This window comes from Amphibalanus amphitrite, unplaced genomic scaffold, assembly GCF_019059575.1.
Source record: "Amphibalanus amphitrite isolate SeventyFive unplaced genomic scaffold, NRLGWU_Aamphi_draft 000154F_arrow, whole genome shotgun sequence".
NCBI lineage: Eukaryota > Metazoa > Arthropoda > Thecostraca > Balanomorpha > Balanidae > Amphibalanus > Amphibalanus amphitrite.
In genome coordinates, this window is record NW_024881649.1 from 755,001 (window position 1) to 777,500 (window position 22,500).

The 22,500-nt window shown below is 43.6% G+C and overlaps 1 protein-coding gene across 15 annotated transcripts in view; it reads right to left on the bottom strand.

Annotated features, from left to right (window-relative positions):
- The window catches only part of LOC122383078 (broad-complex core protein isoforms 1/2/3/4/5-like), an 84,849-nt gene that overhangs the window by 5,266 nt on the left and 57,083 nt on the right, over positions 1-22,500 (bottom strand). For 4 of the 15 annotated variants that reach the window (XM_043369187.1, XM_043369182.1, XM_043369183.1 and 1 more), the window contains exon 6: positions 14,734-15,150. The exons of 5 other annotated variants lie outside the window; for them this stretch is intronic. In XM_043369187.1, the coding sequence (XP_043225122.1) occupies positions 14,810-15,150 (341 nt within the window). In that variant the 3' untranslated portion in view covers positions 14,734-14,809. Of the gene's footprint in view, positions 1,076-4,079; positions 5,267-11,930; positions 12,668-14,733; positions 15,151-22,500 lie in introns of those variants that run through there. 6 more of the 15 variants (XM_043369190.1, XM_043369191.1, XM_043369185.1 and 3 more) reach the window with 4 other exon arrangements.

The following is a 22,500-nucleotide window of genomic DNA, read 5'->3' on the forward strand; positions in this document are numbered from 1 at the left end:
TGCATTGAATTTTCTCGTACACGCATAGAAAACACATGGTCAAAGCAAAAAAAAAAACAGGTGCAATGTTGGTCTGTAAGATGCTAAAGGTTCACTTCAAAACAGTGAAACTTTTGCTACAGACGCATTACGTAGTTGACGGCACGCAGAATCACACACTTCACAGTTGGCCTAAGCAAACGACCTAGTCTGCAGTCGGTACATGATAATGTATGATGTAACAATACATCATAGTCCATTCAGTATAATACAATGCAAGACGCCAATATGACGCCAACAAAGTGTTTAACAGATGCGACTGATCAAACACTCCACGGTTATATGATACACGTTTCGTATGATACACGCTTCGATACACCGCTCCAAAAGCAAGTGGTAAGAACATCAACCCAAAACCTAAACAATACCTAATCAGTTTGCTGGAAGCGATTTTCAACAAATTAGTTGAAACACGACCAGCCTTCGAAAGATACCCAAGAACACAAACACGCCAAAGCAGTCCGGATATTGTCCAGCCAGTATGTCACTTAACATTCCTTTCACGAGTCACTGGATTTTCAGGCCACGATTTACCTATTCCGTCACAACAGAACGACACCGAAACTCGGCAGTAGGTACTGGTTTGTTAAAAAAAAACTCTAACTTCATCTCCCATCGAATAGTCTTCATGGCCCACTTCTTTCTCCTAAAAGACTTATCTTTTTATATGGGCCGCAAGAGTTCCTCAGGGTTTCCGTCTTTCCCCTACGAGCCAAGTCTCCTTCCGCCGAAGAATTCTACGGGGTTCCTCAATTGTCCTACATACCTCATCTTCGTCTATCAGACACAGCAGTTCTTCAGGTTCCTCCTTCCTAGGTACCCCGTCTTCTTCCATCGGGCACGTAAACCTGCACCTCCTCACTGCTCAATCCATGCACCATCGACAAGTGCTTCCGCAGGTCGGGCCGGTTGTTGGAGACCTTGCCGCAGAGGTGGCACACAGTGAGTCCCTGGTGCAGCTTGGTGTGCGACATGAGCGAGCGATGAGAGCGATACCGCTGGCCGCAGAGCGTGCAGACAAAGTCGGCGCCAGAGCCTGCAATCAGCGGAGAGAGCCTCTTCAGTTCGGTGGAAAGGTCTCAACCGGGGCGCGGATACAAACTCACTCAAAGGTCTTCATTAGCGAGGCGGATACGAACTCTCCGAAGGGGCGGAAAGCCTGCTCAGTTTGGCGACAAGCCGGTGTCCACGGGAGGAAAGCCCCTCCGTATTGCGGGCAAACCTGTCCCAAAACGCAGCACACAAGTGCAGCGGATAACACCTATCCAAGCAGCCGGCAAAGCCCCTTTCCTCCGTTCGGTGAAAAAGTCCAACCGCAGAAGCCTGTTAATGTTCCAAGTGTTCAGCGTAACGGGAAAGAGTTAGTACGACACGGGCGATACCCCCTCAGTCGGTAAAATGGTGATCACCTTCAGGGTGCCTCCCTCCTCAGCACAGCTGAGCGGCAACCCAACAGAGAAAATCACTCCAGCTATACGGAAAAGAGAAGGATAGCGGCGAAAAAAAAAACTCATCGTTGCAACAAACTTGAGTAGACAGGATAACGGTGAATGGTTGAATGTACAGAATCATTAAATTGTTTTGCAGAAAAGTGATGCTAAAGCAGAACATTGAAGGCAAAGAAATGTTGAAAACATCACTGCTTTAAAATTAAAATTAAAATAGACTTCACGTGAGCACTGACAAGTAAACCTGTATATACGACCTGTTATCTCACGATACCAATGGTAGGTATACATATATCTGATGAAACATGAAGTTGGAACTATGTGGCTTTTGAACTGACAATCAGACTATCGTGTAGGCATAATTGCATTTTTAACGGTGAAAATGTTGATCCTGATTAAGCCTGCAGTTGTACCATAACAGGAACATATAAGACTTCATTGCCTAAAAAAAGATGATTGTGCATTACAAACCCTGACGGCGAATTGACCAAAAATGTATTTGTCATCAAGCTACCATAGCTCATTGAAGTTCTGCGCAAACAAATATGCGTCACATACTGAAGATAAAGAAATAAAATACCAAATCAATATTCAATTGAAACGATAAAGCACACTGTAATGATATCATCATTAAAAAGTAACCACAATAATTAAGTAAGGGTCGTACCTTTATCACTACATGAAGATACGAGGCAGCCAAATTCTGCTTTCTTATCTCACTGTTTTCCAAAATTTTTAATCGTTTGGATGGTTGGCATGAGTGAAGACATTATAGTCAAAATTGATGTGAAAATGATCAATAACATGCCAAAAATTGTATTGGTTCTTTAGTTTACCAAAGAGAAACAAAAGAGACAAGCTTTCGACAACACTGTCATCATCAGGTCTGAGTTTTTGAAATTCCTTTACACACTTCACAACATACAAAAACATATTCGCACGCTACAATGATGGAAAACATTCCTCCGTTTGTATATGTAGGTAGATGTCGAGATCCAGATCACAAAATGCTATTTCAATATGCTTACAACGTCACATGTCACAAGTTCTATATAATCAAGCGCTCATACAAACAGATATCACACCATGCAAGTAACAAAAAATGAATACTACTTTCTGGTTCGTAACCTACCAAAAGTCACAACAACCTAAACGATTGGCCAGGACTGTGTGAAGGTATTTAAGTTTGGGTTGATATCACGGATTTTCATAGATTCATCAATTTTATTGTCAGCCACGTCACGGTTTCTGCTCAAAATATCTATATGAAAGTTGTTGTTCATTTCCTTGTGACTAAGTGTCGGGTGTCTATCTAAGGCATGCTCACCAAGTCCGGTACCTAGTCTTCTTAGTCTGGCGTCAGAAAGGTGCTCGTTAAATCTCTCACGAACCGGTCGCGACGTTTCTCCGATGTAAATATAAGGTTTGTCCTGACATGTTTTACAAGTAATTTTATATACGACATTTTTTATGTGGCATTTCCCCTGAAGACCGTTCGGGCACGTGTGACACCGGGTTTTGCCGCGGCAAAGCGGAGGCTGAAGGGCAGATCTGACCAGTTTGCTTTTCACCGTGGGTCCACTCTGCCAAGCCACCCTAAGGTTAAGCTTAGATGCCCTGATAATGCCATTGACTCGATGACACACTGTTTCATTGACGTAAGGGAGCCTCATATAAGTCATCTGCCCTGATTGAGGCAAATCAATGCCCTGATTGATTATCAGGGCATCTAAGCTTAACCTTAGGGTGGCTTGGCAGAGTGGACCCACGGTGAAAAGCAAACTGGTCAGATCTGCCCTTCAGCCTCCGCTTTGCCGCGGCAAAACCCGGTGTCACACGTGCCCGAACGGTCTTCAGGGGAAATGCCACATAAAAAATGTCGTATATAAAATTACTTGTAAAACATGTCAGGACAAACCTTATATTTACATCGGAGAAACGTCGCGACCGGTTCGTGAGAGATTTAACGAGCACCTTTCTGACGCCAGACTAAGAAGACTAGGTACCGGACTTGGTGAGCATGCCTTAGATAGACACCCGACACTTAGTCACAAGGAAATGAACAACAACTTTCATATAGATATTTTGAGCAGAAACCGTGACGTGGCTGACAATAAAATTGATGAATCTATGAAAATCCGTGATATCAACCCAAACTTAAATACCTTCACACAGTCCTGGCCAATCGTTTAGGTTGTTGTGACTTTTGGTAGGTTACGAACCAGAAAGTAGTATTCATTTTTTGTTACTTGCATGGTGTGATATCTGTTTGTATGAGCGCTTGATTATATAGAACTTGTGACATGTGACGTTGTAAGCATATTGAAATAGCATTTTGTGATCTGGATCTCGACATCTACCTACATATACAAACGGAGGAATGTTTTCCATCATTGTAGCGTGCGAATATGTTTTTGTATGTTGTGAAGTGTGTAAAGGAATTTCAAAAACTCAGACCTGATGATGACAGTGTTGTCGAAAGCTTGTCTCTTTTGTTTCTCTTTGGTAAACTAAAGAACCAATACAATTTTTGGCATGTTATTGATCATTTTCACATCAATTTTCCAAAATTATTAACATATAAAGATAAAGAAGTATGGTGTTGGAACAGTTAGGTATATGCAGATATACTAGCCCTTTGTGAAAAGCGATAATGTGAACACATATCACATGTTCACTTTATCGCTTTTCACAAACGTCAAACTGTCATACCACAATATACTAGCCCTATTGGTGAAGCAAGTATCACACCATAAAACGTGAGCGAGTTCACTTAAGAACACGAGAACACAACTCTTGTCTTGTCGACAAAAATAAAGCTCTTCAATAATTCCGACAAAAAATGTGTGATAGTCAACAAACTATCTTCCATATCATTCTACTATGATGATGTAACCTAAGTAAATGATCCATCTAGCATATAAAACACATCGTTACATCATCATTATGCAGTACTTCCCAAAATGAAAAACCCCTCCCCTCCCCAGAAAAACTCCTCTCTAATCTCAATCTCTCTAATCTCAAAACCACAGAACCCGACAATGAATCCAAATACCGAGGGTATAAATACCTACTTCTCAGTCACGACTAAAGACGTTTCCATCTCGCCTTTCCTTAGCGTCACCAGCACACCGCACACCCGACTATTCGTGCACCACAGCCTGTCCTGTGTCAACCCCCGTTTTAAATAGCCACTGTCAAGTGGAAAGTTGCTAAGTACATTAGTTGGGTTTCCCCCACTCCAAAACACCATCGCAACACAATACCGGCACCCAGGATCTATCCAGTAACCATCTGGAGAGTTTTCTCCACTTCATCCTCGCACCAGACTATTCGTGCCCACAGTCTGCCCGTCTCCTTCACTCTGACACATTATATGACACATAACTGTGACACATTCTCCCACACCAGGCAGTCCACAGCCCCAGTCGCCTGTCTCTTTCACTCCACACATCCTCACACCACACTACCCATCCCCATCGTACACCCGATCCGTCACACTCGACTCTGGGTACCCGCGATCTCTCCATCTCCATGTCCAGTGTCCACGCCAGCAAGCGCCTGCGGCAGCGACCTGGCTCGGACGCTCGGCACCAGCCGATAGATCTGCTCCTGCTCCAGCCGGTGTACGTTCTCCAGGTGTCTCCTCAGGTGGGAGACCTTGCTGGAGACGGTGCCGCACAGAGGACATATCGTCAGCCCTTCGTGGACCTTCCGGTGGAGCGTTAGGGACATCTGGTGCCGGTAGCGCTTGCCACAGACCACGCAGATGTAGGCACCTGGTGAAAGAGGTGGGGTCAGCACCTGATGGAAGAGCTGGGGTCAGATGTAGGCAACTGATGGAAGAGCTGGGGTCAGAAACAGGCACCTGGTGAAAGAGGTGGGGTCAGAAGAATTACCTGGCAAAGAGGTGGGGTCAGAAGAATTACCTGGCGCCAACTGAGAGAGATAAGATGATAAACGTAGATCAGCTGGGCTTTACCTATCAGTAGGAGGACTCTATTGGCTGAGCAGCAGAAAACACAAAACAAAGACGTGCTTTCATAAGAAAGCACAACATACATAAGTCAGAAGAAAAAGAGCAGATATGTGGGATCCGAAAAGAAGCTAGGTTGCAAGAATGAAAAAAAAAAAACGTTCAGAGAAATGCAGCATGGAAAGGAAACAGCGCGTTTGTTGGCATAGGATAGCTATAAGCCCGTAACTGTTCGTCGTGATCAAAACACTAGCAACAAAGGTGACTTAGACGAGCCCAAGATATAGGCATTGAAAGAGAAAGGATTCTTTCAACATACCTGCCGAAGTCTCGGGAAAGATCGCACCGCGGCGAACGTAGGATAAGGTGAATTGATTTAAATCCACGATAACCTGCGGACTGAAACTGATGGTGATATTCCCATGCGCGGCCGATGCTTTCCAATATCCGATCTGTGCTGCCAACATTTGTTAAGCATCACTACAAGGAAAAAATGATGGAACGTTCGTATCAACTTACTGAGAATAAGTTTAGTGCCGTCCAATCCCAGTGGAGCGGGCGACACGTTTCGCAGCACTACAGCTGGTTTGTTCTCACTCGAAAGTAATATGAAATCGCACGAAAAGGGACACTTTATGCAGACTGTAGAGCACGGCCCTCCAGGTATTTAGTGGTTGGTTGCCAACATCACAATAAGCGATCTGCATTGATGAATACGTCTAATGGCTGTTGAAAACCACTGCCGAAGTGTGTGCACGAACCCTCTACTCATTTCTATTGACTCATTTTACAGGAGTGTCTCTGTCATTCAAAGTTATTACACCAAAAGCACATAGGCTTACCAACCACTCTTTTGCTGGAGGGCCGTACCTTGCAGGCGCTCGTTCATGTTGACAGTGTTTATTCCACCAAGGTCAGCCGCGCTAGGAAACCGATGTAATTAAAGCATGAGAACTAATTCACCAAAAGCGTGCTGTCATGTGCTTTGCAAGTTCCCATTTATTCCCAGCGCTCGTTTGGTTTTTATCGTAATGGCTGGAAGTAATGGCACCACGAGGTTTTAACCCTGAAATATATATATATGTTTTTTTGAAATACTAATTCGTCCGAGTGTTCCTATGACCACAAACTGCAAAACAGGGCCGTTGGGCAAGGCTAGATTCTTCAACATATTCCGCCTAGGTGCTAGGAAAGCAATCTTTTAAACGGCATGCAATTTGAAAAATGGAAAAACAATGAAATAAAAAGACATGTGGATTGGCACGTGCATCGACGCGCATAGCCTTCGCAAAATTGATTAACGTAGAGTTGAAAACGACGATTTTTGGGTTTCCAGGGCGCCCAAACACCCGGCTACCACTCTGCTTAAAATGAGAGTCCATCAATCGAAGAGAGGTTTATTACACCGTGTATACCTACCGTTGCTCGGCAACATCCAAACCTAGTGCTAATCATGAGACATATCAGCCAATGAACACAGAGAGAAGGCTCGATTTGTTGTCAATCGATGCCAATAGTGGATACTATAGTAAATAATGAGATGGTACGATGCCCGCACCAATTTATTGATATAACGGGTGTCTACTAAACAATGAGAAAATTTCTAAGGAGTTGATACGCACCTTTACCTAATGGTAACACATGATATACATTAGGGTGGCACTAAAACGGGGCTAAAATTTCGTTTTGAGAATTTTCAACGGGACGGGCAGCCAATCTGTTCTACCACCCGAGAAAACGTTGTGTGCAAAATATTTTTGGAAAATATGTTTATTTAGAGGTAGCTCAACCAGGTCAAAGTTCACATTTTTGTGAAAAACACAACTTTGCCGAAATTTTAATTTCCACGTGTATTTCTGATGTTCACAATGACATTGGACGCTGCCAAGACTATCGAAACGTTTCAGCACCTAAAGCTCAGATATATAGGTACATATGAGGCACATAATTCTTTTGAAGGTATGCATAACTTACTGCATAACTCAATGAAAAAAGAAAGCGGTATCATCCGTAATCAGCCAACACATGTACACATCATTCGTCGGCTAGTCTTGCCTACTTAGAAGTTACGATCGCCTTGCGTATGTCAGAATGCTTGCGTCTTTGCTCCTCGACGACCTGCAAGAGGAGCTGCTGTTAGTCTTTATCCTTCGTGGGGGTCAGATCGATTTCCTGGCCATCAACAAAATGCCTCGTTCCGCGAAGTCGTAGAGGCGTGAAGAGACCTCATGTAACGCATGGCGGCGTTGTAGAATGGCTTGACCCCCCAAGGAATCAGATCCTTCAAGAGGAAGTCGGTATCCATACCGAGGATGCTGAAGAAGCTTGTGAAGCCAGTTGTGATATGACGAAGTCTGCCGTGGACTTGCTAGAGACTAAAGCTATAGTAAGTTCAACGTGGGCTCGACGGGGGGGGGGGGGGAGGGGGTACTCGGCCCTCTCCTTTTGTAACGATGCAGCCATCTCACGTTTAGTAGCAGCGATCCTTATCTCCTTCATTGGAAGTTTAGGGCGACCAGCCTCTCATTTAGAATGACGGCTGAAGGCAATGGCTATTGTCTTGGACACCAATTCGAACACCAATTCGTCCAATTCGCACTCCAGGAGGGACTTGAGGAAGTCGAGATCTTGCGCTGGTGCAGACGCCAGAAGCGGTGCATTGAATCGATCCGAAAACTACGTTGCTACGACAAAGGTCACGATTTGTTGGAGGCTCTTCTTAGACGTAGTGAGCCGGGATTGTGCTCGGAAGAGGTAAAACTTCATAGCGTAAATGGCATTGGTCAACCACCAGCACACAAGGAGCATATCGGGGCGAGCGATCTTCATACCTCGTTTCGGAGCACCACCGAGGACAGTGATGGCCAGCTCCAGCATCCCACGGTTGTCACGTGAGTGCTGGCGGTCAAGGATATACGACCGAACTATGCAAGAGCATCACGCGGGTTGTGGAGGTGGGACATGTTACGTTTTTGAAGGTTTATGACTTCGTTCTATCTAGACGCCCACTTTTTTATGGAAGCGCTTAAACAAAACAACGTCCGGGCCGCTGGACGGGCCGAGGAAGGCTGAAAATGTCTTTATAGAACAAACTCGTAAATGTCGTGGCAAATCAGGTGGAGCAAGTCCTGCTCAAGCCGCTGCTTGATGATCGTGCAGGTTCCTGCATTGAGGCCGGTGTTCGATGCACTTGTGTAAAAACTGAGCGCTTTCACTCAATCCTTCAACTCTCACTCATCGAGGGATTCTAGAACAGCGTTTGCTTCGGCCTGTCAATTTGAGCCTGGCTAGCGAAAAATGTTCTGAAAAGGCTTAGCAAAACAGTCAACTTATCTTTTTCACGTGCACGTCTTCTCCCTGACATCACGAAGACACGGAGACCTGCCCTGAGCTGTGGCCGTACACTGGTAGTGTCCCCTTGCGCATTAGTGACCGGGGATACATCAGCAGAGTAAATGCGTATTACAAACGGATCACAATACTCAGCGAAGAAAAACCATTCCTGATTGTGATACGTATTTATTTGCTCATGTAACCCCGGTAAGTGCCAGCAGTCTCGTGACCCTTCCCAACCATCGTAATACGAGAGAAGAGCTGAAGTTGCACGCCTGGCAGCGGGCTACCGTCACCGAACAAAATAAGCTTAACTACGCTGAACGGCCATTGGTTGAATCACGCATTGCGTCACAGCGCGTTTGCGGCGAGAAACACTGGGGTTATGAAACAAATAGGAAGGCATCTATCATTCATTTAAACGTGTTAGAGCTCAAATATGACAATGCTTGGAAAGGCGCACCACACATCTGAATCCCCGTTCACAATATACGTTTTCTCAATATGTACCAAGTATGACCCCATTGAGCTACCTCTAAATATAAATATTTTTTGATGAAATTTCATACAGATCATTTTTTCGTGAGGTAGAACAATATGGCTACCCGTCCCGGTCGAAATTTAAAAAGTCGAAATTAAGTGCCACCCTAATATACATAATTCACATGATGAAAGACCAATCTTTTGCGAATGTTAAACACATAAAATGAAAACATGGCATCCCATGGTCAGTCGCCAGGAGGACGTTAAGCATGCAACGGTTCCGAGTAATCTTCGCCAATCTGAAGGAAAATTACCGATATTTACCGGAGAAGACACTTATGGCTCTCTAAGTACAAATTAAAGGTTTTTAGCCCAGTGCCAATCGCATATTTATGATATTTCGGACAAGAGGAAACGTTCAGCATGCTAGACAAACGTCTGAAGTGGCTGTAACTCTGCGAGTTTCGCCACAGAAATAAGATCCCCTGCTATGGGGTGCGAAGGACAAAGTGAGGGGTGTCAATGTGCCTGCTGGCGTGACGCTTTAATATTTGCCACTATTATGTCGCAGTTTTTGCTTTAGAAAATGAGCAATTAAGTAACTGAGACGCACACAGACACCCGTTATCACCAAAGCGCAGGAACGCAGAGAATAACGGCGTTTGCGTCGGCCGTTCAGGGGAACGCTGTCAACTGGTCACAAGGTGGAGATGGTAATGGGTGACGAAAGCTGTTTGGCCTTCTCAGGAACAGAAATATCATCTGTTGCCGGTTTGTATGCTCCTGTAAGGGGTGATACAACTGCAACCTGAGGACCAGTTTCCTTGCCAGTTTCCAGCTTACTGATGTGGCTAGACGGTGTCTCCGGAAGGGGAGGTACTGCCAGTCATATGCCCAAAATGAGTTAACATTCGAAGGGTGTTCTAGTGCGAGGGACGGCTAGAAAAGGTGTCAATTCCTTATTTTGGGGGGTCGCCAAGGTCATACAAGACGTAGACTACCCAAGTGGTGGCTATAAGCTCCGGTTCGACTTAGTTTTCCGCCATTATGCCAGTAAAACCATCACAATGTTGGAGGGGGTCGGCGTACCCTTGGAAGATCGAGAGGACAATTCACCCTGCGTGTCGCAGCTTTGGCCGCTTTAAGACTTGCGAGGCTTTGCCAAGAAAGAAATATATTCAGGGGACTAGATCATAGCTTTGGACCGACATCTGAAGACGCGAAGTCAGAAATTATCGGTCTCGTTTAACGCGGAGGTGCCGCGACGTTTGATCGAGGGGGTCGGGTGGCTCGTGCGGCCTGACGTGAAACATGATGAACTCAGAGCGTTGATTTGAAGGTTCTTGATAACCAATAAATAGGTGCATCCGCATGCGAATTTTGAATGATCTAGGATACGTAATTACCGAGATATAGGCATTTAAACTTTTTCTCATTATTTAGTAGACACCCGTTACATTCCGACACTAGCGGAGGGGTAGAGATGTTACGAACACATCATAGACAGTAAAGGTTAGATTTCTTGAATATATTTTATTCACCGAAAATACCATAAGACTGGCTAATTAGTCTTAATATAACCCTAGGTGGCTCCACACTGGAATGATCTGACACCGTAAGCTTCCTTTCGCCGTGACTTTAGCTTACAGTCAAGTGATTTACAATGTATCTACAACGTTATGAAATGATCTGACACCGTAGGCTTCCTTTCGCTGTGACTTTGGCTTACAGTGAGGTGATTTACAATGTATCTACAACGTTATCTACAAATCCAATTTCTAATCCAAGTGAAAGCAGCTACCTACGTGACGCTAATGAACTGGCAAATTACAGATCTTGTCACTGCCAAAGGAACGATGGCGATACCAGTACTTCTAAATAGATTCTCATCACGAAGAACATAAGGTACCGATTAATAATAAGCAACAAACTGAGGTCAGACTCCTGGCTAAGAAATACCGCAAATGTAGGGTGAAACACATTACACTCAGGAATTACGAATATATGAAGGTGCATGCAAAAACCATCACCGTAACAAGGCTTGCTTGGTCACAATTCATGAAACAAGATACAATAAAAGATACATGATAACTGTATTTATACACAAGACACCATACCTACAAGACATGAGATGGACCTGAGTTTATCGCCAGCAACAGAAGACGAATAAGAACAAAAGCGAACATGAGTGCCTCGGCCTACAATACAATACACAGTGTAAGAATACCTGAAAGTGATGGTTGATCATATGCACGAAGGCTACGTGTATACTGGGCATGTGAAGAAAAGAAAAACGATGTCGAAACCAGGAGTCTCCAACTAAAACTCGTTGAGCTATAGATACAACGATTGCATCGGACCAACACCATACGTTCAATGCTGAATGGACAAAGCCAATCCTTGACACAACTTGCATTGTCAAAAGTCTCACAAACGAATACAAATGTTTAGCTACATCCAAACAATAGCAGTGAACGAAACAAAAAACGAACTACTTCACACGCTTGAAGAATCACTTGTATCTGTTTTGTAGCGCTATTCAGTCGTTGAGAAAGAAAAATACAATTACAGCCATAAGGATGCAATGGCTCTAGAAAATTGAATTACCATACGTCCTTCAGAAATGTTTGGCTCTAGCACCGCTATCGAAACATCCACTGGTGACATTTGGCGCCTCCGTGGGCTGATCTGCACAAGCCATCGCCAACTTTCTTCATACGAGGCAACATCTACTATCGCTTCATGCTCCCCTGTCTCAACAACCAACATTCACTTGGGCCTCCATCTTTACGATTTCCTGAGCTAGTCCGCACTGCTCCTCCACCTCCCTGATTCCACGTCCCTCGCGCCGGTTGACCACTTCTAACACTTCCCGGACGTCCAGCCCAAGGTCTTCCACTACCAGACAGCATCACTGTTTCGGTCTTATGCTGTCGCTGCTTCGTTCTTCAGCTGTGGTTGGCCTGGTGAGGCCCCCAAACTGGTTGAAAATGAACACGTTGCTACCAGAGCTGACATGAGGCGTCGTACGGTCTACACCAACACACCATGCTCCGCCTGAAGATATTATCCTAGGTGTTTAATAGCATAGATCACTTGGAAACAGCTCCTGAGTTCGTCTGCAGCTGCGACTGAAGTCCCGTAACTCCCAGACCTGCAGAGGTCGAGGCCTGGCCACCTGAATCGAGCATTTGCCTGACCTCCTCTGGAGTGAGGCGATGCTCGGACTGTAGGTGCCGTCTGAGGTGGCCCACGGTACAGATCACTTTGAGGCAGATCCTGCAGGTGGTGAGGCCCAGGTGGACCTTCATATGGGCGCGCAGAGCCCGGGCAGTGGTGTAATACCGTCCACAGATATGGCAGGAGGTCGCTTCAGGCGAACGCAGAGCTGAAACCGGAGAGGTGTGTCGATAATAATTCATTTTAGAATGATTTTTGGATGACAGGGAGTCGAAGAGGAAGGCTCTAAAAGTATGCAGCTAAAGCTAGCTAAGCTCTAGAAGCAATGCTTACTTGTTTGCAGAGTGTGTGCAACTTGATTGACAAAATATTTACGACTTTTCAGATGTGATCTTTTTTGTTGTTTGTTGGGGCTTTAGGGCGCACCGACTACAAGGTCACTTTGCGAACATTCAGATGTGATCGATGGTAGGTACTTTGAAGAGGAAAAGAATCTTCATCCAAACGCATTGGAAGGAATTCTTACATCAATGAAACGGCCCGAATCAAGATTTTGTTTATGCTTTCGCATGTCGCCTCATACCAATTTATATGGAGAAATGTGTATTTGTAACGCCCATTGACTTTATTGCCTTTCATCAGGGTCAATGCATTCTTGATCAATCAAATCACATGGTATTTCAGGACCACGCAATACCAATGCAGTCACTATTCCAAAAAAGTTTCGATTGACATAATTCGCATCCAGCGTATTGCACTTCCCCCAGCAACCGTCACCGGTGCTCATCAAAAATCGCTTTCGGACACAACACCCGAAAAGTTTATTTTCTACATAAAAATGCTGTGCAAAAAAAACAACAACAATGAACATGCAAGAACGGTGACATGACAAATGGCCATAAGCCGATGTCCTATGACTGATTCGCGACGCTATTTACATATCCCTGATATTCTAATATCATTCTACAAACACATACTAAACAGGTTACACACTCTACAATTACACAGAAGAAGCCATAAACCCGTGAATCTGCAGAAGTACACCAGTATAATCCTGATGACGAGTCAACTCCGGCGTGGGAACACACATTCACGTACTTACACCGCGCTTCACTTGCCCTACTACTTAACACAAACAAATGTCACACTTATCACTAATCAGTCTGCACAACTACATTCCACTACCACTTGAGGCGGCCCAAGTCAAGACTTCAGCGTGCTTACAGTTGCAAGTCCATAAGACGCTAAACCACTGTTGGCTTTCCCATTTTTAAATGCCATTTCACAACAGCTCACACCATTCACTTTTTGGACAGTTTGGATACAACCTACCTACTCGCTAAGAGAATGTATTGAGTGTGACGCGTTATCATATCATCGTACGTCAATTGTTTTTCAATGTTGTGCTTTTACGACACAATGCGGAAGGCGAAACGTTCTGCTTCAACACTAGTTGTAGGTGAACAGCGGTCACTACCTTTAGACGAAGTGGCAAGTGAACAACGGTCACTACCTTTAGACGAAGAGAAAACAGCAACATGGTAAAAGACATAAGTCACTTAGACCAATACTCCTTCTGCATAACTCTGGCCACTCATACCTGGCCATTGTATATGATGTCCAAAACGAACCACCTTGTTACAGAATCATATCCACACCAGGATAAAGCATGCTGTGAAGCATGTCAACGCACTCCTCCGTCCCTCTGCACTGGTTTCTTACGATGGGCTCTTCGGTCTAGCAAGACCATTTCAGGCTACGAGACTGATGCGATCAGGGGGGGGGGGGGGGAAATGACTACAAGTCAGTACATCTCCACGGTTCAGTCCGACACGACTGGCACATATCCTCGCTGACGATCACTCGTTGCGATACATTACTTCAATGACGGTTATCCACTTCAAACCCGCAGGTACTGTTTTGCACGGAATTTCAAAGGGCTAGCAAACGAGATAAAATGATGACTCTGAGGATATAAAAGACGGTTCATTGATCTCGCGGCGCCTCAGGTTTTACACTTTGTACAGTCTGTCTTAAAAGTACCGCGCAAAGTGACGGTGGATCCATCAAGCCTGACTGAGAAAGGGCCTGTTTTAATTTAAAAGTCACCGACCAATTGACCTAGGGAATGGACAAGGATGTCAATTGCTTCGGTGACCCAAATTTAGCAGGCCCTTGCTCAGTCAGGCTCGATGGATCCACCGCCACTTTGCGCGGTACTTTTAAGACAGACTGTACACTATGCAGCACGTCCAGCGCCCGGTACAACACCCTGTCCACCCTGCTGACCGGCTCCTGGTAGCCAGTGGCGTGCACTTCTCCGGCCAGCGTTCTGCTCAGCTCCTTGCTGCTAATCCTGCAAACTTCCCTGGCCAGCGTTCTCTTCAGCCCTTTCCTGCCAATCCTGCGCAGTGCCCTGTCCAGCCCCCTGAGCGGCTGAGGCCATCCATCCCTGATCGTGCATCCCTTGATATCGACCATGGATAGCCGTCGGTGCCAACAGACGTATTTGCTCCGGCCCCAGGTTGTGCGCCTGCGCCAGGTGACGCCGGAGGTGGGACACGATACAGAGCACCTTCCCGCAGAGACGGCACGTTGTGAGGCCCTGGTGAACCTTCAGGTGGTGTGTCAACGCTTGTCGGTTGCTATAGCGACGGCCGCATTCTTTGCAGACGAACATAGGCCGTGAATCTGAAATCAAGATGGGAATGATGTTAGTTCGGCTTTTATTGAGGGACTAACGAATGTTATGGCAAAACTACGTTGAAATACATGTGGTGCTTGATAGGCAGTGTTGGTTTAGCATAAATGGCGAGGAAAACTGGTAAAAAGTCGCAGGAACTTTGCCAACTTTTCATCAGCATTTCACTATGGCAGGGATCAAAGGTAGCTCCCGCACGGATGTGGGGTCCCCCACACAAAACCCACATTTAAAAGCTTTGAACAGTAAAGGAGAAGAGAGTCGCTGAATAACAGAAATTAAAGTCAGTTCAATCGATAAAAAGCCCTCAATTCTTTCTCTACTTTAAAGTGAGTGAAATAATACATAACCCTCAAATGTCAACTTTCAATTAAAAAGGAAAATAAAGCTTAAATAGGTAACTGCATTCACTCGATTCGATTTGATCTCATTTGGCTTCTTAAGCATCAAAATCAAACAAGTAAAGCCGAATGTGCAGTGTATTTCACATGGAATTCGTTCACACTCACCTAAAATGTTGCAGGATTTTCAGAAAGATCCAATCCGCGCTCACGAGATCCGAGTCGCGCATACTTTCAACAAAATAAAGTGCAGAAAGAGCAACACCAAAACATCTCGGGAGCACAGAAACATGCTAACCGATTTATAGTGAAATCTTCGAGACGAAAGTCGCTTTCAATTTCCACCTTCAAATAAATGTTCAATATTCAACATCAATAGATAAACGAGCGACAGCAAAGCGCGGATAACACAGCTTAAGAGAGAAAAGGACAGCATAGACCTCTGTATACCTACGTGACCCTGGTAAACTAATTATCGAGTCACAAGCGCTGACTTTCAGGACCGTTCGCGTTGTGGTCATGGCCAAATTTTCTGTGTTCAGTCCAGATATACAGAGGTCTATGGGGAGAGCCAAAACCCTCGAAAGAAGACTTAAGATCTTGGTCACTTTTGTAGCTGAAGAGACATGACTTTAAAGACAAATCTTCCCGGCACTTAGTCATGTTTACACCCAAAAAGGTATGATGATACCTTTTTGTAAGCTGACAGTTTTGAAATGACACGCCGCGTTCCGTTTGTGATTTCAGCCGGTAGTGATCTATCCCATAGGTAGGCTTATACAGTGAAGGTTTTTGTTGTTGTTTATTGGGGCTTTAGGGCGCGTCGACTGCAAAGGTCATTTTGCGCCCATATACAGTGAAGGAAGGTAGATCCATCCGTGGTACCTGAGAAAAAGAAACAGGTAAACATCTTATCTGGATATGTTTTCGATAACTGGCATCATGAATGTATACTGAAACGACATTACAATTAGAGAAGATTCACCATGTACTTCTAACGATAATCTTTTGATTATTTTCGGTAGATGAAGAGCTTTTGTAGAATTTCATAGTGAAGCAGAAACTCTACGAAAGCTGGAACTATGTCATCCAATTCCCCTTCATTAGTAGAGCATGAAATAGAGCATGAAATAATCCCTGTTCCGCGAGTACCAGACGAACACATAATATGAAATAATGAAGTGGTTGCAGGTAACTCACCAAGGGAATGTTTAAAATTTGCACTGAAAAATAAAATGACGCCGAAGAACTAGCGAAACAAGAAGTGGTGTTTCAGCGTTGAGGGAACCGCTTCAAGCGCCGGTTTCAAACGCCGAGTTTCATACCGTTGTCAGTTAAGTTGATAGCTCAAATAAGTACCAGTCAGATTCAACAACTTTAAAAAAAAACTTACAAATGTAAATGTTACAAGTAAACCAGATGAAAAGCACACATAAAATTCAAAGTACAGACAAACGCGAAATACCTTGAACTTGAGCCTAGAATGGCGGTGTCACGGTCCGAACTCAACATTTAAAGGTAGTGTGCCAGCTTTCTTGGACCATATGGAGTTAATGACCCGGATAAGGAGAACCGGATTTTTAGAACTTATCCATACCTTCAAAACTTATGGAAACGTCTTAAATTCTTCAAATTTTGAGTACCCCAGTGCGAAATTCGCCCCGACGGGTTGTCGGTCGTACCCCAACCACATTTCACACCACTATGAACAATAAATGCACACACTAAAATCGCTATTACCGATAGGCTCATCCAATCAAGTTTCGATAAACCCGTTCATCATCATCTCCTGCGGTTTCGAACACGCCTGTTAGGTGGCTTCTGATGCTCGTCGAGGTCGGAATTTCCAAATACGCGTGGTGCGTCGGGCCGCGCGCTCTGACTTCGGCCAAGAAAAATGCGTCAGCTGATCATTGTCATTTCTGCCACTTGCGTGTGGTGTAATGGGGTCATAACTTAAGAGACGGCTGTTTCATATCAATTATTTTACATAAAATCATATTTCAAACCACAAATTAATGTTCGACAGCCAAATTTAAGAAACAATACGAATACAGGCTTACAGTTTAAGGCTCGACATTGTGTTGTCTACGATTAGACAGCTGATAACTCATTCCCGTACGTCGTATGGTCGTAACACTATAATGACCTTTGCTTATTGTCACAAGTGCGCCGCATTCGCGATTGTTGCCCGACGCCTGTTTGCAGGTGAGCCCACTACAGTTGTTATACATATCTAGAAACCGATAAACTTTTAGGCGAAAAAGGCACTATTCCAGGCCCATTTTTGATTTTTTTTGCGATATTAGGTAAAAACAGAAGCTTCTTATCCTAGGAAAAATAAAACGGGAAATCTTTCAAAGGTGGCACACTACCTTTAACACCAATGCTCGCATCTGGTAGACTCAGCAAATATGACGCTACATTACACAGACGCTACATTACACAGACGCTACATTACATAGGTTGCTCGGCGCACTCGGTATGTCATTGCCAATGCCGCCGCGACAGATAAAACCGCCGGACTAGAAGCCCCTTTTGACAGAAATTAGAGCACTCTGATTGCCACAGGTATTCCTAAGAGCTACCTCACAGATTGGTTCATAGGCAGCTGAGAGACTATTCTAAAGCGAGGTACGATCTTAAAGGGACCATCCCACCTTAACATTAGTTTTGAGTTGAGATAGCCAAGTTTGCGGCCAGGCTCAGAAACCACCATTTATCCTGGTCGCAACCCCGGCAGCTTTATGGTGTTCAAGAAATTTCTTCCCTTTACTTGCAGGGTGGGACCAGCTTAGTCCCTATCTCTTAACCATTAGCGGTTTTTTGATGACGTCAGCAGTCATTTCAACGCCCGCCATTCCTTGAACCCGAGTTTTGCTGACCTTGAGCTCCCTGTTTTATCAACGTGAAATCCGTCGTCGGCGCTGAGAAAGCCTATTGCTTTTCATTTTAATTTGAATATTAGAAGATACCCACGACTGGAACTTGGACTGATATTATACCAAGGCCGAAGATGATCAAGCTGCCTGCTATATCTGGAGCTTGGTGTTCAACTTCAACATGGAATAAAAAACAAAATATCAAAGCAAACTGGATATGGTACTGCAAGTTAAAGTCCAAAGAAATTTGAAGAGCTGACAATTGACATTAATTCTTTTCCTGCAAGGTTTCCATATGGAGATCACAGTCACACCATGAAGAAATATTTTTGATGTTAACAGTTGAAAGGGGATTTATCTTCCAGTTTTGACGAAAGACGCTGCTGACTGTCTTTGGAAAAGGATGTCGGCATGAGGTGCAATTGTGCTTGTGAAGTGGTTATAACTGGTCTTTTCACAGTATTAAATTAAATGTGCCATTGCAGCCAAGTGTGTTATCATGTAAGGTAAAATCAAACTACAATGTTGGTTTTACGAGCATTGAGAAGGCTGGTAGGTAACACCTGCCTGTGCTCGTAAATCATGCTGCCAGAGTATTCTAAATTAATTTTATCCTACAATTTTGTTGTCCAGAATGGTTGCACTATTGTTTGGTATCATATTCCATGTAAATATGGTAGTGTAAAGTCCGACCAACATGTTACCAGATTTGAAGCTGTTACGTTACCTAAGTACCTGTTTTTTACTGGCGTGGTGAATGTCACCTGGATTTTGTTTTGAGGTGCAGACCTAGTAACTCTGACTACATGGGTTTGAAGCTATTATCTATTCTGTTTTTACTGGCCTGGTGAATGGCGACTGATGTTGTCCGTGGATGGCACTGAAACAAATTTTGAGTGTTTTGTACAGTGTTTTAATACAATGCTGAGGGCTGAAAGTTGTCTTGTTTAGAGTGGTGAAAGTTCAGGATATGCCAGCCACCATGGTGGGTCAGAGTTAAATGTGTTGCAGTCAGTTCGGCTTCGGCAAGCACACGGATGGGCATACGCATCAAGACCTGCTCTGCCATACTTTCAGCCAATTTTACCTAGGCAAGTCTTTTCTTTTTTCTGCCAAAAGCTATGACATTGTGAATTTCAGCACTGTGGCCTGTGTGTAGCTTTCAGGAAAGCAATTCTAAATAAAGCTCTGATAAAGTGCAAAATAGCAATGCAGCCCTCTATTACATTTTCTACAACATCTTACTTGTTCCTTGCATGGAGAGAAAAATGCAATGTTATGAATTCGTTTATTCACATAATTTGACAAGCATGCAGTTACCTGCTACTATCACTGCACAAAACAGAGCAGAAAACGTCAGTTGATCAAACACAAGACATAACAGAAGTTTACAACATAGGGCTGCCGAACCTGCTTCCTCCCACCACAGTTGATGCCATTTCCTAGCCTGGCTTGATGTGAGCACTGAATAGCTGCTTTGTCTAATTACAGCTCACTACCATTCAACTTAAACTACTCTCTTTAAAGTAAGAGTGAGAGCGTTCAGTGTTCATAGCAGCTCAACAGACGACAGACAACAAACATCTTGACAAACCAACCAGTATTTGATTTGGCTAATGATTTATGTGCTTGTTGTATCATGGCCAAACTACTTTAACAGCAATAATCCCTGTTTCATCTTGATCTTGCTTTTATTTCCATTTGAACTCAGATCTTGAAACAATCATCTGAAGTGATATCAGATACTGGCTTCTGTTTCTCTTGAAAGCAAGTTAAAACAACAATGATAAACTAAGGCAGGAGATGTGAGTTGTGGCAGTAGATTTTTGATTCAACATATGTCAACCTTATATTGCTTGAGACCTCTGTGACAGACAAACAAATATTTATAGTTTTTTGATAGTTTGGATTCTTGGCTTGATTTAGCAGATCAGCTGTGAACCTTGACTTTGAAATCACATAAATGTCATGGTACCCGAACGAATCCTCGCATGACATTTCTTCGTAGCACAATTTTTCGTCCGCATTTCTTCGTCTACAAATCTTCGTCGGGCATTTATTTGTCCCTCAATGCTTACTCTTGCATGTATTTGCGTTGAAGAAGAAATGCGAGCCGATTTTCATTTACCCTGGTGCGAGACAAAGTAATGCGATAGGTACGAATAAATGCCCTGACGAAGATTTGCAGACGAAGAATTGCGATACGAAGAAATGCCATAAGAATTGTCCTGGAATCCTTTATTGGCCATCATATATTGACCTTGATAAGATAAACGCATCATTCGCGCAATATTTGTCGCACTTTGATACCAAACTATTGCTTCCAAATGCCGACGTAAAGAAAACCTTTATGTGACGTCATAGAAACAGCGGATTTCCCAAAAAGTAAACAAAAATAAAAGTCCTATATCTCGAAACGGGTGAATATTTTCCGGTAAAATTTGGTAGATGTTCATTTTCGCTCTTTGTGATTCACGCTACATCACTTTTATGCCAATTCATTAACTTTTTTGAAGGTGGGGGTCCCTTTAACTACTCACATTCACAACGCTATCTAGCCATTGTGAAAAACTCATTTGAATCAAGCCTTGAGTGAAGTGTTGTTGAATTAGTGACATCAAAGGTCGCGTATGAAAACACGGTTAATTTTAAAACAGTTCTGGCATATTGTATTAGCTGCACTATCTTTAATTACGTACGTACCAATGCCACTAAAGAACAGAACATAAGACTATGACCTCCAACCCCCCCCCCCCCCCAAAAAAAAAGATTACAGAACATGCAAGTACAAATGATAATAAATCGTCAAGATAAGCTCAAACATAGTGTAAAAAATAACATAGTGTAATAATAATAAGTGTAATAATAAGTTATTTATTACACTTTGGCTCAAATATGCGTCGAATAATTACCACCGGAACATTGAACGTCGTAAATATAATTCATGGAATTCGTTATTTATAGTCATTAAATCATTCGTACTATCGAAAGGCAATTCATGCATACCAATACAACTGATCAGTAAGTAGACAGTAGACATACTTAGATATAAATGGGGAATATTTGTTTCTGGTCCCTAAAAAGCTGTTTCTGGCACCTAATTGCTGATCAGCCCCAAAATGCTTATTCGACCCTAATATCTGAATCTGGCACCTAATTGCTTCCACACAGCCTAAAGTTGCCAGATCGTCTAGTTGAACTCCGTATTTGCTGTTTGCTGATTCAGCACCAAAACCAAAACATCCAGCACCTATTTTATTCCACTTTGCCTACCTAATTCGCGTAATCTTCCTGATTTTATGTATCCAAACAAACATGAACGTTGCATTCGGTGATGTCAAGTGCCATTTTCGCCAGTGGAGATAATGATTAATGCCATTTCTAGCCAAAAGAAATCACTAGCCAGCTATGGTGCAGCATAGCAAGACGCTCCTATACCAGCCCGCTATGTAGAGATTATTGCACCCTCAGCCATTTTAACGTGAAAAGTTTGGATCCGTCACTTCCAGCCAGGCTCTCAGGTCATAAACTGGAGTAAAGCAAAATGTCAACTCTGAACAGACATGCCACGCAACCGGCCCTCTTTTCAATATTATTAGCTTTCTGGCTTTCTGCAATCATCGTCTGACTCCATCTCGATCAAACGCAGCGTCCGGTTTCTACAGGGGCGTTTGACTGACCGGCCACACAATAACCAAAAACAAAATCAAAGCTTCATGCACACATAAGTAAGAAACGGATGAAAAAGGCACAACCACGGCACAACTCTGCGCGGCAAACAACGGACAATGTCCCACGCAAGATCCCGCGTTTCTTCAGCGGCCTTGAACGGAATGAAAACATTACATTTCTTTTTGGAGCTATTTGATGACGTCAAAAAATACAATACCCGTTTTAATGGTCAAAATCGAGACAATTACTCACAAAAATGTTTCCCTTTAAGCATTACAAATAAATACTTTTAAATATTTAAATGACATTGTTTTTTTCAAACAAATCAATATTATTTGCTTACTTAAACGTCATATACAATGCTGAGATCACTACGGGCTGTCTTAGAGTGTAGCTGCACTGGCAACCTTTAGGCTAGACTCCAGGGGTCATTATACCAGAACAA